The following is a 14,742-nucleotide window of genomic DNA, read 5'->3' on the forward strand; positions in this document are numbered from 1 at the left end:
TTGTACAAATCATTTTCAAAGGCTAATCTCTTACCAGGCATGGTATTAACAAAGTTAGATTGCAAAATATGATCTGGTGTCCAGATAAAAAACGATCGTTATTGATAAATGTTCATTATAAATGGGACTTCATTATAAATGAGACGAGTTTCATCAGAATCAAACAGTTCGTGGTAACGAACTGTAGTAAGGAGCGACCCGGCTCAATAGTAACCCAAACTCTAAGAAACAGAATTTTGATACCAATAGCAACATCAAAGAATCGTATTTTAATGCTGATTTTAAATATACAAGTTTATTCTTACCCATCAAAAGTTAAGAGCCTAATAAAATTTGTTTGATTTTAGAAAATAGAGGGAAACACCCCTTAAAAGTCAAAGAATCTTAACAAAAATCAACCCATCAGAGTATCAGAGAACTCTAATGTTGAAATTTCTAGCTCATATCTACAAAAATGTGGAATTTTGTATTTTTTGCCACAAGATAGATCACGGATGCGTGTTTATTTGATGTTTTTTTTTTCAGGTGTGATCGTATCGACCCATTGGTCCTAGAATATAGCAAGAGGGCTCATTATAACGGAAATTAAAATGTTTTAGTGCCCTTTTTAAGTGACCTGAAAGTTAGAGGGGACCTAGGCCCCCTCCCACGCTCACTTTTTTCCCAAAGTCACCAAATCAAAATTCTGTGATAGCCATTTTATTCAACACAGTCAAAAACCTTGATAACTATGTCTTTGGGGACGACTTACTCCTCAACAGTACCCGTGGGAAGGGCTGCAAGTTATAAACTCTGACCAGTGTTTACACGTAGTAATGGTTATTGGGAAGTGTACAGACACTTTCAGGTTTTTTTTAGTTGGGAGGGGGGTTGAGGGGAGGAGGTTATTTGGGGGCAACTTTCCCTTGAGGAATTTATCCTTGGGGAAGAGAATTTCCATGTAAGGACGAAGAATTTCTTAGCTTTTTTTTTATAGAGCAATGAAAAAATAAATATGAAAATTTTCTTCAACTGAAAGAAAGGAGCAGTATAAAAACCTTAAACGAACTGAAATTATTACGCACATGATGGGGTTCACCTCCTCCTAATACCTCGCTCTTTATGCTAAAATAATTTTATTGATTTCAATTATTTAATCTATGGCCTTTGTGATTCAGGGGTCATTCTTAACGATTTGGGACAGAATTTAAGCTTTAGTGTAAAGCCCCCTCATATATGTAATAAAACATACTAATTTAGAAGTTCGTCACGTAAGTTAATTCGTAAGTTACGTATATTTTTCTAATAAAAACGTTCATAAAATTAAAAGTTCTAGTTGCCTTTTTAAGTAACCAAAAAATTGGAGGGTAACAAGCCCTACTCCCCCGCTCCTTTTTTTCTCACAATGGTCCGATCATACTATGAGAAAGCCATTTAACCAAAAAAAATATATATACAAATTTCGTTTTAATTATTCATGTGCAGAGAGCCAAAATCGAAACATGCATTAATTCAAAAACGTTCAGAAATAAAAAAAAAGACAAGTTTTTAAACTAAAAGTAAGGAGCGACACTAAAACTTAAAACGAACAGAAATTACTCCGTATATGAAAGGGGCTGTTCCCTCCCCAACGCCCCGCTCTTTACGCTAAAGTTTTTTACTGTTTTAAAAAGTAGAGTTGAAAGAAAGAGTCAAACTTTAGCGTAAAGAGTGGGCCGAACCTAGGGGTTCAATAAACTATTACTAAGTGATTTTTTCTTAGCAATAACTGGAATGGTGTGATAAATCGTCAAACAGCCAGGTTCAATCCGCCACCCTGCTGCTTATTGACAGGAATGTGATTTTAAAACAAACAGGAATTCCATGGCTACTTAAAAATTGTCAGATGCCTCCCAAGAATAGCAGTTCAATAATGGGTATTACCTCTCTCTTTCATTAGTTCTTGGTTCATGAGCTTTGTTCTGTTCAGCGCTTCCACTACCCCCAATTTTCAGGATTTCTCCAAAGATCTCGCAAAAACGGAACTACAAAAAACGATTGTTAATTTATTTGAATTTTTAAACAATGCATTTTGTTTTGCAATGGATATCCTATAAACTTACTTGAATCCATTATAGAAAAAAGGCTAAAAAAAAGAAAAAAGTCATGCATTAACGAAATTAATCCGACGTCATTTTTAATATTAAAAAAAACCGAAAAACAGGGATCCATTACACTTTCTAATGTGTTCCACATTAATATTGATATAAAAAATTATTAAATCAAAACTACAAGTTTTTTCAACTGAAAATAAGGCCTAACATTAAATCTCAAAACAAACAGAAATTATTACGTGATTATGGGGGTGTGCCCTATCGTCAATATCTTGCTATTTACGCTAAAGTCCAAATTTTGTTCCAATTCTTTAAGGATGACCCCTGAATTTCAAAGGTCGTTTAGTTAGAATTAATAGATCTTTTGAAAGCACTAAAAAGACATTAGCGTAAAGAGACAGGTACTGACGAGGGGGCGACCCCCGTCACATACAAAATAATTTCTGTTCTTTTTCAATGGAAGGTTTAAGAGAGCCATGAAACAAAACTTTTTACAATGCCCAATTTGAAAAATAGAACTTACGTTTACTTTTTTAGTTTCTTAGCCTGAACTGGCCAACGATCTTTTTACAAGCTGTATTGTGTGTATTTTAAATAAATAAAGACAAAATAAAGTTCAGTCCTTCAAAGATAAAGCTTTATTGATCAAATATTTCGTGGTAACGAACTGTAGACGAGGAGTGGCGTGGCTATATAGTATACGGAACAGTATTGAACAGAATATTGAAATTAATAGATATATCAAAAGAATCAACTATACAAATATACAAAATTCGTCAATTTTATTGTTACTCCTCACCTCTACAAGGCTGAGAAAATTTACATGACTTTTGAAAAGTGGTAAAAAAGATCACTCAAAAGTCAAGAAATCAATGAAAATCACACCATTAGATTCAGCATACCAAAGAACCCTTCTGTAGATTTTTCAAAATACCATTCCCCAAAACGTGGAATTTTTTTTTTTTTTTTTTTTTTGCCTGAAGAAAGATCATGTGTTTTTATTTTATTTTTATTCCGTGCTGATCATATAAAATAATGGTCCTAGAAGAGTGGAGGAGCCGGTGTCGGAGCGGAACTTACTAATTCTAGTGGCTTTTTAAGTGATGAAAGAGATTGGAGGGCAGGAAGTCCTCCTCCAATACCTATTTTTTCCCTGAAGTCGTCCGTTCAAAATTTGAGAAATCAATTTGTTAGATAGTAAAGCACAAATTGTGTTCAGGCCTTGAGAAGACATGGGGGGTTACCGGCCATATTCATGTTTTATTTTTTTATTGATAGTGAAATGTTGTAGTTTTACGCATGGAAGATTATTTGACTTTGTTTTTGCTCATTCTTGGCTTAATGGAGCTCTTTGCTTTTCTTTGAAAAACTTGTCTGGTGGAAAAAGTTTTTAAAATTAACTTTTTCATGGAAAATATATTGTATATATTTTCAGTTTTCAAACAGTTCGACCCGGCTCAATAGTAAACAAAACTCTAAAAAATGGAATTTTGATACCAAGAGTTACATCATAAGAATCGCATTTTAATGGTGAATTCAAACATATAAGTTTCATCAAGGTTAGATTTACCCATCAAAAGTTACGAGCCTGAGAACATTTGCCTCATTTTTGAAGATAGGGGGAAACACCCCCTAAATGTTATACAATCTTAACGAAAATCTCATCATCAGATTCAGCATATTAGAGAAGCTTTTTGTAGAAGTTTCAAGCTCCTATCTGTAAAAATGTGGAATTTCGCATTTTTTGCCAGAATACAGATCACGAAGCGTGTTTATTTGTTTGTTTTTTTTTTCCAAGGGTGATCGTATCGACCCAGTGGTCCTAGAATCTTGCGAGAGGGCTCATTCTAACGGAAATGAAAAATTATAATGCCCTGTTTAAGTGAGCAAAAAATTGGAGGTCACCTAGGCCTCCTCCCACGCCAATTATTTTCCCAAAGTCACCGGATCAAAATCCTGAGATAGCCATTTTATTCCCCGTAGTCGAAAAACCTTATAACTATGTTTTTGAGGGCGACTTACTCCCCACAGTCCCCGTGGGAGGGGCTACAAGTTACAAAATTTGACCAGTGCTTACATATAGTAATGGTTATTTGGAAGTGTACAGACGTTTTCAGGGGGATTTTTAGGTTGGGGCGGGGGTTTGAGAAGAGGAAGATATTTTGGGGGAGCTTTCCTTGGAGGAATTTGTCATGGGGGAAGAAAATTTTCATGAAGGGACCGCAGGATTTTCTAGCATTATTTAAAAAAAAACAATGGAAAAATAAATATGAAAAAGTTTTTTCGACTGAAAGTAAGGAGAAGCATTAAAACTTAAAACGAACAGAAATTATTACCCATATGATGGGCTCACCTCCTCCTAATACCCCGCTCTTTGCGCTAAAGTATTTTTAGTAATTTCAACTATTTATTCTACGGCTTTTGTGATTCAGGGGTCATTCTTAAGGAATTGGGACAAAATTTAAGCTTAAGTGTAAAGAGCGAGGTACTGACGAGGGGGTGAACCCCCTCATATACGTAATAAAAACATGAGAATACAAAAGTTCGTTACGTAAGCTAATTTGTAAGTTACGTATATCTTTTACTAATAAAAGATTCGTAAAAAATTAAAAGTTCTAGTTGCATTTTTAAGTAACCAAGAAATCGGAGGGCAATTAGGCCTCCTCCTCCGCTTTTTTTCTCAAAATCATTCGATCAAAACTCTGAGAAAGCCATTTAGCCAAAAAAAATTAATATGCAAATTTCGTTTTAATTATTCATCTGCGGAGAGCCAAAATCAAAACATGCATTGATTCAAAAACGTTCAGAAATTAAATAAAAAAAAATAATTTTTTTAAACTGAAATTAAGGAGCGACATTAAAACGAACAGAAATTACTTCGTATATGAAAGGGAATGCTTCCTCATCAACGCCCCGCTCTTTACGCAGTTTTTTACTGTTTAAAAAAGTAGAGTTGAAAGAGTCAAACTTTAGCGTAAAGAGCGGGGCGTTGATGAGGAAGCAGCCCCTTTCATATACAAAGCAATTTCTGTTCGTTTTAAGTTTTAATGTCGGTCCTTACTTTCAGGTAAAAAAACTTGTTTTTTTTATTTAATCTTCTATAAGATTTCCATAGTATGGATTGTCATTTAAATGTTGGAGAAACTTTTTAACAGTTTTTAATCCTGACAAAAACAGTATTTTCTATTATAATTTTAGAGCTTCTGACGTTGACCTCAAAAATAAAACTTAATATCATTCCCAAAAGATTATTCTATACTCTTTGACAGCCTGGATACAATTACACTGTTTTTATTTGTTTAAATTGTAAGAACTGAAGTAGTAATATTAGTATTGCCAAAAGTTTCAACTTAATACCAACTTAATGAACTTAATGCCAAAAGTCATTCTCGATATCTTGCTGAGGTGTCCTATGGACAACCGTTTAACACAATGTCATTTCATTTATTTTTAAGAGCAAAACTTAGTTTTAAAGTATAGTGGGCCAATTGCATAATTGTAAGGGGTTTAACAAGCCTAGTTTTCCTAAAGACATAGTTGCTGAACCGTTCTACTATGCTGAACAAAATATCTGTCTAAAAATTTTGACTGGATGCGTTTGAAAAATGAATTGGCGTGAGAGAAGGGCTGCTTTCTCTCCAATCTCTTATTACTCTTAAAAATGACACCAGGCACTTATACTATAATTGGGTGCAAGGGGTGGGACTTTTCCCTTGATATATTTATTAAAACATGCTAAACAAGTAAAAACAAGGAGAAAACGTTTAAAATATATTTTGCTTTCAGTAAAGAGCAAATTATGTTCTGGTTTTGAGAAGGCATGGGAGTTGTCAGACCAGCTCATGTTGATTCTTGCTCGTTTTGATTTGACTCGGTAATTTATTATATAGTTTAAATAAACAAAATACTCTTAAAATGTATCAACTTTTATGTCTATAAGAAACTGAAAATTCTTAAAACTTAAAGGAATATGTTTCAGTATATGTATTTTAAACTAACAATTCACAGCCTTTTATTTTTTTTATTAAAGTACTAATTATTTTCTGGTCTTAAGAAGGTATAGGGTTTGTCAAAGACATAATTTCGTGACCTTTCAACTACTCTGAACAAAAGGGCTATATCAAAATTTTGATTACATGTATTTAGGGAATTGATGGACGTGGAGGGGGGGATTATCCTTCAATAACTTTTTAGTAATAAAAAGGGCACAAGCCCTTTCAAGTTCCAATCGAATGAGCCTTTTTTGAAGTATCCACTACAGCAAATGGCCATCTCAAAATTTCTACCAGATACATTTCGGGAAAATACGAGGTGTAGTGGGGTGGGGGTTATTCGCCCTCTTATCACTTCAAATCTCAAAAAGGGCTTCAGAACTTCTGATTAACAATCCAATGCGCCCCCTTCGAAGTTTATACGATCACTCTTTCCATATATAATTTCCCGACCTTTCAATTACATTGAACAGGTTGGCTATCTCAAAAAAATTTTTGGGCGTGTTTGGGAAAACGGCAGGCGTGGGAGGGGGTTAATTGCCTTCCAATCACTTTCGAATATTAAATGGACACTAGCCCTTTCAATTTCCAATCTGAGCCTTTATTGAAGTTTCCACAACAACAAACAACCATCTCAAAATTTTATCAGATTCATTTCGGGAAAATGCGAAGTATGGTGGAGGGGGGAGGGGTATCCAACCCCTAATCACTCTGAATCTCAAAAAGTTCTTTAAAACTTCTGATTAGAAATCCAATGAGCCCCACCTGAAATTTCTACGATCAGTGTTTCTATATTAACCTTATAAGCCCCCAGGGCATAACTTAAAAACCCATACCCTGAGGGCCCTAGGGGGGTTATCAACCTTAAATACGTAATTTCGAGACCTTTCAACTACTTTGAACAAAACGGCAATCTCAAAATTTTGATTGAATCTCTTTGGGGAAATTTTGGGTGTGGAAGGGGAGTTAGTTGCTGTTCAATCACTTTCGACAACCAAACAGGACACCAGCCCTTTCAATTATTTATTGAATCAGTTATTTTTGAAAAGGTTTTTGCGACAACTCCTTCGATAGAGTATTTGTTGGGGAATTATTTTTTTTATTTGGGGGGTAGGGTGGGGAATTGGAGTAGGTTATAGGGATGGAGGGAGGAGATGGTTGAGGGTATTTGGGTGGAGGGAGTTGTATTTAAATGGGGATTGTTACCCCGGGGTGTTTGAGAGAAGGTGATTGTCTTTTTTCCTTTCATTATTATATCAATTAGTATAGGATGCTTCTAGGAACATTTACATAGTTTTTTTATTATCATTTTTAATTTAAGATGTCCTTAGGAATATTTATGTAGTTAATCGCTACGCGTTAGCAAAATTCTAATTTTACCCTTGCGCAGTGATTTATATCTGTAATAATTTATATTTTTCTTTTTTGTGTAAATAAAAGTAATAGTTAAGTTAAAGTTAAAGATACGAAGTGCCCTGGTCTAAAATCCCCCCCAAAAAACAAAAATAATACATTATGCCCGCCGCATTGCTCTTTGCTTAGGCAGCGCTATTGCGCTGCCTATGATGGCCCCAATTCCAATAGCGGGACTTTGAATTTTATTCATTTACATATTAATGTGAAAACTTTATTTTATATTCATATAATATGGTCTTTTACTAATGAATCCATACTAAATACAATGGATACTTGGGTGCAGCTAGAGAATTAAACTTGGAGGAGGGATTTAAAAAATCTTCCAAAAAAACTGTCTGGTATTCCGACAAATGCGGACACACAAGCTAAATTTCCAAGATAAATTTTACAAGCTGTTGACACACGTTGGTGACACCTTGGAGTTCCCCCTCCCCACCTTGAAACATCCCATCTCCTCCTTAGCCGTGCTCCTGACTGATACAATAAACTTGTATGGTTAATTGCATTTTTTTCATTTTTTGGGGGGTAGGGAACGTACGCTCTTCAAGTCACCATACATTTACATCATTGCTGCACCGGATGTACAATTACAAGAATGGATAACAATATACTTCTACTTGATTTGACTTAACTTTGCTACTCTCACCACCATATTCAGACTTAGCCGTTTGCTCCGTCCTTAAAGAATGGGCAAGCAAAAATTACTTGAGGAAATCTGGTGCCATCTTCTAGACGAGTTGCGCAAAAAAAGAAAGATATATTAGCCGAATACCGACTTTTTTCCTATGTCCGGTAATATTACTGACCATCATATCAACTCGATAATATTGTTATGGCCCTACACTAAGATTAATTAAATTAACATATTTCGAATCAGCGTAATAATCTGATTCTTTTGACATATCTATCGGTATAAAAATTTTGAGTTTTAGAGTTTGGCTACTATTGAACTGTATCGCTCCTTATTTAGAATTCATTCCTAAAAACTGTTTGAAATTTTAAAATTATTCTTATGTATGATCTTGCAGACCCAATTATCTCCAAGTACGCAGCAGACCCAAGAGATTTCTCTGTATATTCTAACTTTTTTCAGGGAATAAATGGATAATAATAATATTATATAAGAATTTATAGGAACAGATGGTTGTATCAACTTCGGAAGGAGCTCGTTCGATTGAAAACCAGGTGTTCTAGTGCCCTTTTTAAGAGTCAAAAGTGATCAGAGGGTAACTAGCCCTCCATGTCGTCTTTTCCCCAAATTAATCTGATAAAAAATTAGAAACAGCAACTTCGTTAAAATATTCCAAAGAAAATTCCTATACTAACACCTTCGGGGTTGAAACGATCCCTCTGAGCCTAGGGGTGTCCGTATAAAATTCGGAAGGGGCTAGTTTGATTGAAATACTAGTATCCTTTTTCAGAGTTAAATTGATTGGAGGGAAAAAGCCCCCCCCCACCCTCATCATTTCCAAAAATACACCCAATTAAAATTTTTGCAGCAACTTTGTTCAAAATTGCTGAAGGTGCCATACTTATATTTTTGGGGATATCCCCCCCAGCTCTCAAAGGGCTGTAAGTTAGGCAATTCATTCATTTTCCATACATAGTATTTTTCATGAATAATGTTGGGCATGTTCGACCTACCTTTTCCAAAAAGACGAAGACCATTCAGGTGAGTCTTTCAGAGAATGTTGAAGGATTGTTGATCTAAATCAAAAGGCGCTAAATGGATTTGGGTTTTCAAATGGGTGTAACTCAGGAATGACCTTTTGTCTCAAAATCGTCCAATCAAAACTACGATAAGGCCACTTAGCCAAAAAAAAATAATATGCAAATTTCGTTTCAATTATTCATGCGTGGAGAGCCAAAATCAAAATATTCGTTAATTCAAAAACGTTCAGAAATTAAATTAAAAAAAAAAACAAAACAAGTTTTTTTTAACTGAAAGTAAGGACCGACAATAAAACTTAAAACGAACAGAAATTAGTCCGTATATGAAAGGGGCTGTTCCCTCCTCAACGCATCGCTCTTTACGCTAAAGATATTTTTTCTGTTTTAAAAAGTAGAGTTAAGAGAAAGATTCAAATCCACCATCTTGAGCAAAATAGACGCCTACCAGATAAAACAGCTTCAAATTGAGAGGCTCCGATGGAATGATTATGGAGCAATGGGCATTGAACACCATCTTGAGCACGATAGACGCCTGCCAGATGAAGCAACTCCTTCAAATTAAGGGGTTTCAATGGGATGAGCTTGTGAGAAATAAAAGGCTCCTTGCCCTTTCCCGCTATGTTCCATTTTCAACACAAATTGCCCAGCGAACTCTTAGATGATTTGGGCATCTGCTTTGGATGCCACTGTCAGAACCATATACAACTTTTGACCCCACATCCCATGGTTGGATACGCCCGAGGGGTAGACCTTGGACTAGATGGAAGGACAGCTTTGAGAATTTCCTCAACACGGAAGACATTACTGCTGTCGAGGCCCCCTCACAGCAGCATATACGTCCACCTGGAGGAGCAAAGTTGCTATTCTCTCTACACCAGATAGTAAGCGTCAGGAGCCTTCATTCAAGTCAAGTCGTAGCCTCATCAGCTTCTGTATGGCACAAAACATCCTTTTCAAACAGTCGTGGTAATGAAAGTGGAAATTCAAGGTAACAAGCCGTAGTGATTTCAAACTCCCATCTACACAAATGTGGAAATTTGAATTTTTTGCCGAAAGAAAGTTCACCGGTGCGTGTTTGTTTATTTTTTTATGTTTTTTCTTCCAGGAATGATCGTATTGATACACTGGTCCTAGATATCTAAAGAAGATTCATTCGAACGGAAATTAAAATTTCTAGTATCCTTTTTAAGTGACCAACAATATAGAAAAGCAGCTAGCCCCACTCCACCACCCTCCTGTACACCCCATGTACAATAACTATGCCTTTGGGGATAACAGCCCCCCCCCCAAAGCCTCCAAGGAAAGGGTTGTAAGTTGCTAAATTTGCCCATATTGTTCATACATAGTATTTGTTATTAGGATCAATACTCAGCCTATAACCAGTGGAAGAGCTTGTGACTAGAGCTCATGAGGTCACTCAAACCCAGTTAGCCTCTTTTGTTTTCGGATAGAAATGAAGAGCTATGATTGTTTTTGTTAATGTTTTTGTTTTTGCTAATTTTTACACAAAACAAATAAGATCTATATCAAACAGTTCGCAGTAACGAACTGTACGCAAAGAGGGACCCGGTTCAATAGTAACCAAACTCTAAGAAACAGAATTTCGATAACAATAGATGCATCAAAAGAATTGGCTTTTTCTACTGGTTGTAAAACAATGAAGTTGATTCTAAAGATTATGTTTAACGTTACACATCAAAAGCTACTAGCCAGAGAACTTTCCTGATTTTTCAAAAAGGTTGGGATCTCCTTTTTCAAACAACTCCTTCAAAACATCAAGCAATCTTAATGGCAATCTTTAGGCTGTTTGACCCTGTGCGTTTTCGATTGTTTTTGCTGATTTTTCACCCACATTCCCTTTTTCTAAGATGTTTCCATTGAAAATGCTTTTTTTTTTTCTGGTATCTCTGATCTTACCTGCCTCTCACTTCTTACCTCAGATCTTACCTGCCTCTGCCTATAAGTAAGGAGCAACACGGCTCGTTAGTGAGCGAAAATCTTAGAACAGATTTTTGATAAGAATAGATACAACAACAGGATGGAATTTTTATGCTGATCCAAAATATATGAAGTCCATTAACCTAACCTGCCCCTGGAATATTTTAAAAAACGGTAAGAAATTAAATAGAAAAAATAAGCTTTTTCAACTGAAAACAAGGACCAAAGTTAAAACTTAGAACGAATAGAAATTATCGCATATAAAAAGGCTGCCCCTCCTCATTACGCTAAACTCTGACTTTTTGCTACAATTTCTTAAGAACAACTCCTGAAACATAAGGGTCGTTCAGACCCTTAGAAGCTTCAAAAATTAATAAAAAACGATAGCATAAAGAGCGGGGTATTGAGAAAGGGGCAGAAAAATTTTAATTTTCCTCCTTACTTTTCTTTAGTTAAGAAACTTTCTATTTTATTTAATGTATACATACATGAATCTAGCTACAAAAATTTTAGAAGCCGGCTTGTTTTATTTGTAGAAATGCAAATAGGGGTTGTTATTGGTATAATCTCGATATTTCATTTTGAAGCAAGAAGTGCAATGAATTTCCCAATTACCCGGTACTTTACTTGCCAAGAAAAAGCCAGGGACTTTTTCTTGTGGGTAATATATATTTAACTAAAGTTCTGTCGAATAAAAACGACTATAAATAGCGAAGGATAGCTTTATAGATAGCCGACTACGTTCGACAAGATAATATTGCAAGTTGCGAGATGTTTTTTAAAATAAAATTTGCCTTTTAGAAGGTTTAGGGGTGTTAGCAGCTTCAGTTTTAATGCAGACATATTTTTTTTTTGCAAGAAAGGCGGTAATAACAGTATTTTATCGATTTTCTAAAAATATAAGTATTTCATATCAAGCAACGATTGGAGATCAGCCCCATTAACTTTCAGAGTAATTCTTGATCATATAAAACTTTTTTCATTGTACTTTATTTGTACTTAACAAAACTATTGAGTCAGAATTGGAATAACTTGTAACTTATTTATTGAACGTAACTTACTTTCTCATCCTGAATTACTTAAAGAGACAGCCCTCCTAAGTGAATTAATATTCCCACCTTATCAAATTTCCTTTCTGATGACACTAGGCTGTTAAAGCTATAAAAGAAGATTGAAATTCACTAAAGGTTTATTTGACGCATTGAACTATAGCGTACATGATATAATCAAGGATTTTGAGAATTCCCAGTAACAAAGGAGGAAAACAAAGCACAAAGTAAAGCAACTCACAAGAGCAAATAATTAAAAAAAAAGAGTCTAAAACTCAACTAACAACAAATAATTATAACGACACAAAATGAGAAAAATCAAGCATTAAACAACCAAAAAAGTTTTGTATTCGATGGCACACAGAACCTACTGATCTGTCAAAAAATCTAAATTTTAAAAATTCAGCAGAGTATATTATAACATATTTAACTAATAAAATATACACAAATTAATCAGTAATAATTAGGAATTTCATAATTTCAACGTTTCAAGTATTATAGGTCAGTATAAAAAATACACAAATAAATAAAATCTGAGAAATTCTAGTCTTTTTTAAGTGTTTTGGTTGCCAAGTATTCAAAAATTAACCATGCCCATAAACTAATCAATCCATTTTGTATATTTTAGTCTATAAGAAAAATAAAAATGACCCAAAATTTCATTCGCTTTTTTAATTTTTTTTCATCTACTTTTTTCCAAAGCATTCAAATATTAACAAGGGGCACGAAAAATTTAAAACAGGTAATGAATTTGCTGCCACTAATGGTCCAAAATGCGTAGATTACCAGATACGATTTTGTTCTCTAACAGAGCACATGATGGGATATCAATTCTTTCTCCGTGATTGGCAATAATAATCACTGTTCCCTGAAATAGAGATAAACTTTAAATTCGGTCTCAAAAAGTTAATGACGAATGCAAAAATGAACAACAACGTACTTGCCATGATTTCAGAATTAAGGAAAAAAGTTTAGGTCCAGAAAGTGGTTCATCGTTCTGTCCGTTTTATCCTAATTTAAAGCCATCAATCTTGAATGCCAAGCTTCTTTTTTGTTTCCGTTTGTTGAAAGAATGGAGTTCCCCAGAGACCAAATCCATATACACCATAGAAGAAATAACGGTTTCATAATATTAATCGCTGATATTAGTTGTAAAGCACGTCTGGTGAGTAAAATATTCAATAATGACTGGGTTTTTAAACGCATGGGAGCAGAATTTATAAAAGAGCTAAACTAATATGACAAAAAAATGTTGTTTATTTGACTTGGCTTTATAACTGAAAGTCAGATGAGCTCGGTCTGTCCAGGTTAATTTCATCAACAGTAATAAAAGTTCAGATATGACTCAATTTGCACGTAATTTTATTAATTTTGAAAAGATGTCAGCCCTCCAATCCAATCTTAGTTATTGAAAAAAAAAACAGCGAAAGAAAAACTAACTAATTAACAAGCAAAACTAACAGCAATAGCAAATGAAAACTACCCAATTGTACAGAGAATAAACACATATCAGCATTTATTTTTCTAATAATTATAACTGGAAAGACATATACGTAATTATAAACAAGAGAATTAAATATGATTGTAAGCTTTTCTTTTGCAAAGAAGCATTACATCTCCTTATTCGATCACGGAAACAGTTATAGTTAAGAGCTATTGCCATTATCACAATACATCTTGAACATCTCGGAAATCTAATCATAAATAAGTCTAAAACCTAAATTTGGATAAGTTTTCTGAGTCTTTAGTAATATTATTTTTAAACTGATTGGAAACCGTCAATCCATTTATCATTTACAATACAGTATTTTCAATAAAATCATTCACTAAGATTGTTCTACTACCACTACTACAGTAAACTGATCAAGTAACCGCTTTTATTCATTACAAAATATTTTAGACAAATATTACAGTAAGTAATTACAATAAATTGATCAAGTAACTGCTTTTATTCAATACAAAATATATTAGACAAATATTGTTGTATTCTTCCAGTCGAGATATCAATATACTGTTACTGAACTCACCTTTAGTGAGACATTACGGCCAAATGTAACATCACCAGACACCGTTAAATGATCTAACTCAAGAACATCCGGAATTGTCTCAAACCGACGCAGGAATTCGGCCACCTAGAAATTATCATAAAAGTAAGAATATTTTACAAAACTAGGCATATTTACATTCTCCAGTCGCCAAAAAATCAATACATAAATATTTTAATTTCAATTATTAATCCCCTTAGGACCAGCACACAAGGGACAACTGTTTTGAGACTAGAATTGCTAACCGATTGATCACACAAATGTTTAGTCACCATTACCTTGAAGTATAGTGGGGGCCTGCCTATGAGGCAACCTAGATGAGACTGGTTTCCAAACAAACAGTTCGTGTTAACGAACTGTAGTAAGGAGCGACCCGGTTCAATAGTAACCAAAACTCTAAAAAAATGGAATTTTAATACCAATAGCTAGATCAAAAGAATCGCATTTTAATGCTGATTTTAAATATTTAAGTTTCATCAAGTTTAGTCTTACCCATCAAAAGTTACGAGCCTGAGAAAATATGCGTTATTTTAAAAAATGGGGGGAAACAACCCCTAAA

At 34.4% G+C, this 14,742-nt stretch overlaps 1 protein-coding gene across 2 annotated transcripts in view; it reads right to left on the reverse strand.

The window, feature by feature from the left end:
* Window positions 1–12,260: 12,260 nt before the first annotated feature.
* The window catches only part of LOC136029314 (UTP--glucose-1-phosphate uridylyltransferase-like), a 36,984-nt gene continuing 34,502 nt past the window's right edge, over window positions 12,261–14,742 (reverse strand). For both annotated transcript variants that reach the window (XM_065707583.1, XM_065707582.1), the window contains exons 9-10: window positions 14,166–14,270; window positions 12,261–13,006 (exon numbers count right to left, since the gene is read on the reverse strand). In XM_065707583.1, the coding sequence (XP_065563655.1) occupies window positions 12,899–13,006; window positions 14,166–14,270 (213 nt within the window). In that variant the 3' untranslated portion in view covers window positions 12,261–12,898. The remainder of the gene's footprint in view (window positions 13,007–14,165; window positions 14,271–14,742) is intronic.

This window comes from Artemia franciscana, chromosome 7 (genome assembly GCF_032884065.1).
Source record: "Artemia franciscana chromosome 7, ASM3288406v1, whole genome shotgun sequence".
NCBI lineage: Eukaryota > Metazoa > Arthropoda > Branchiopoda > Anostraca > Artemiidae > Artemia > Artemia franciscana.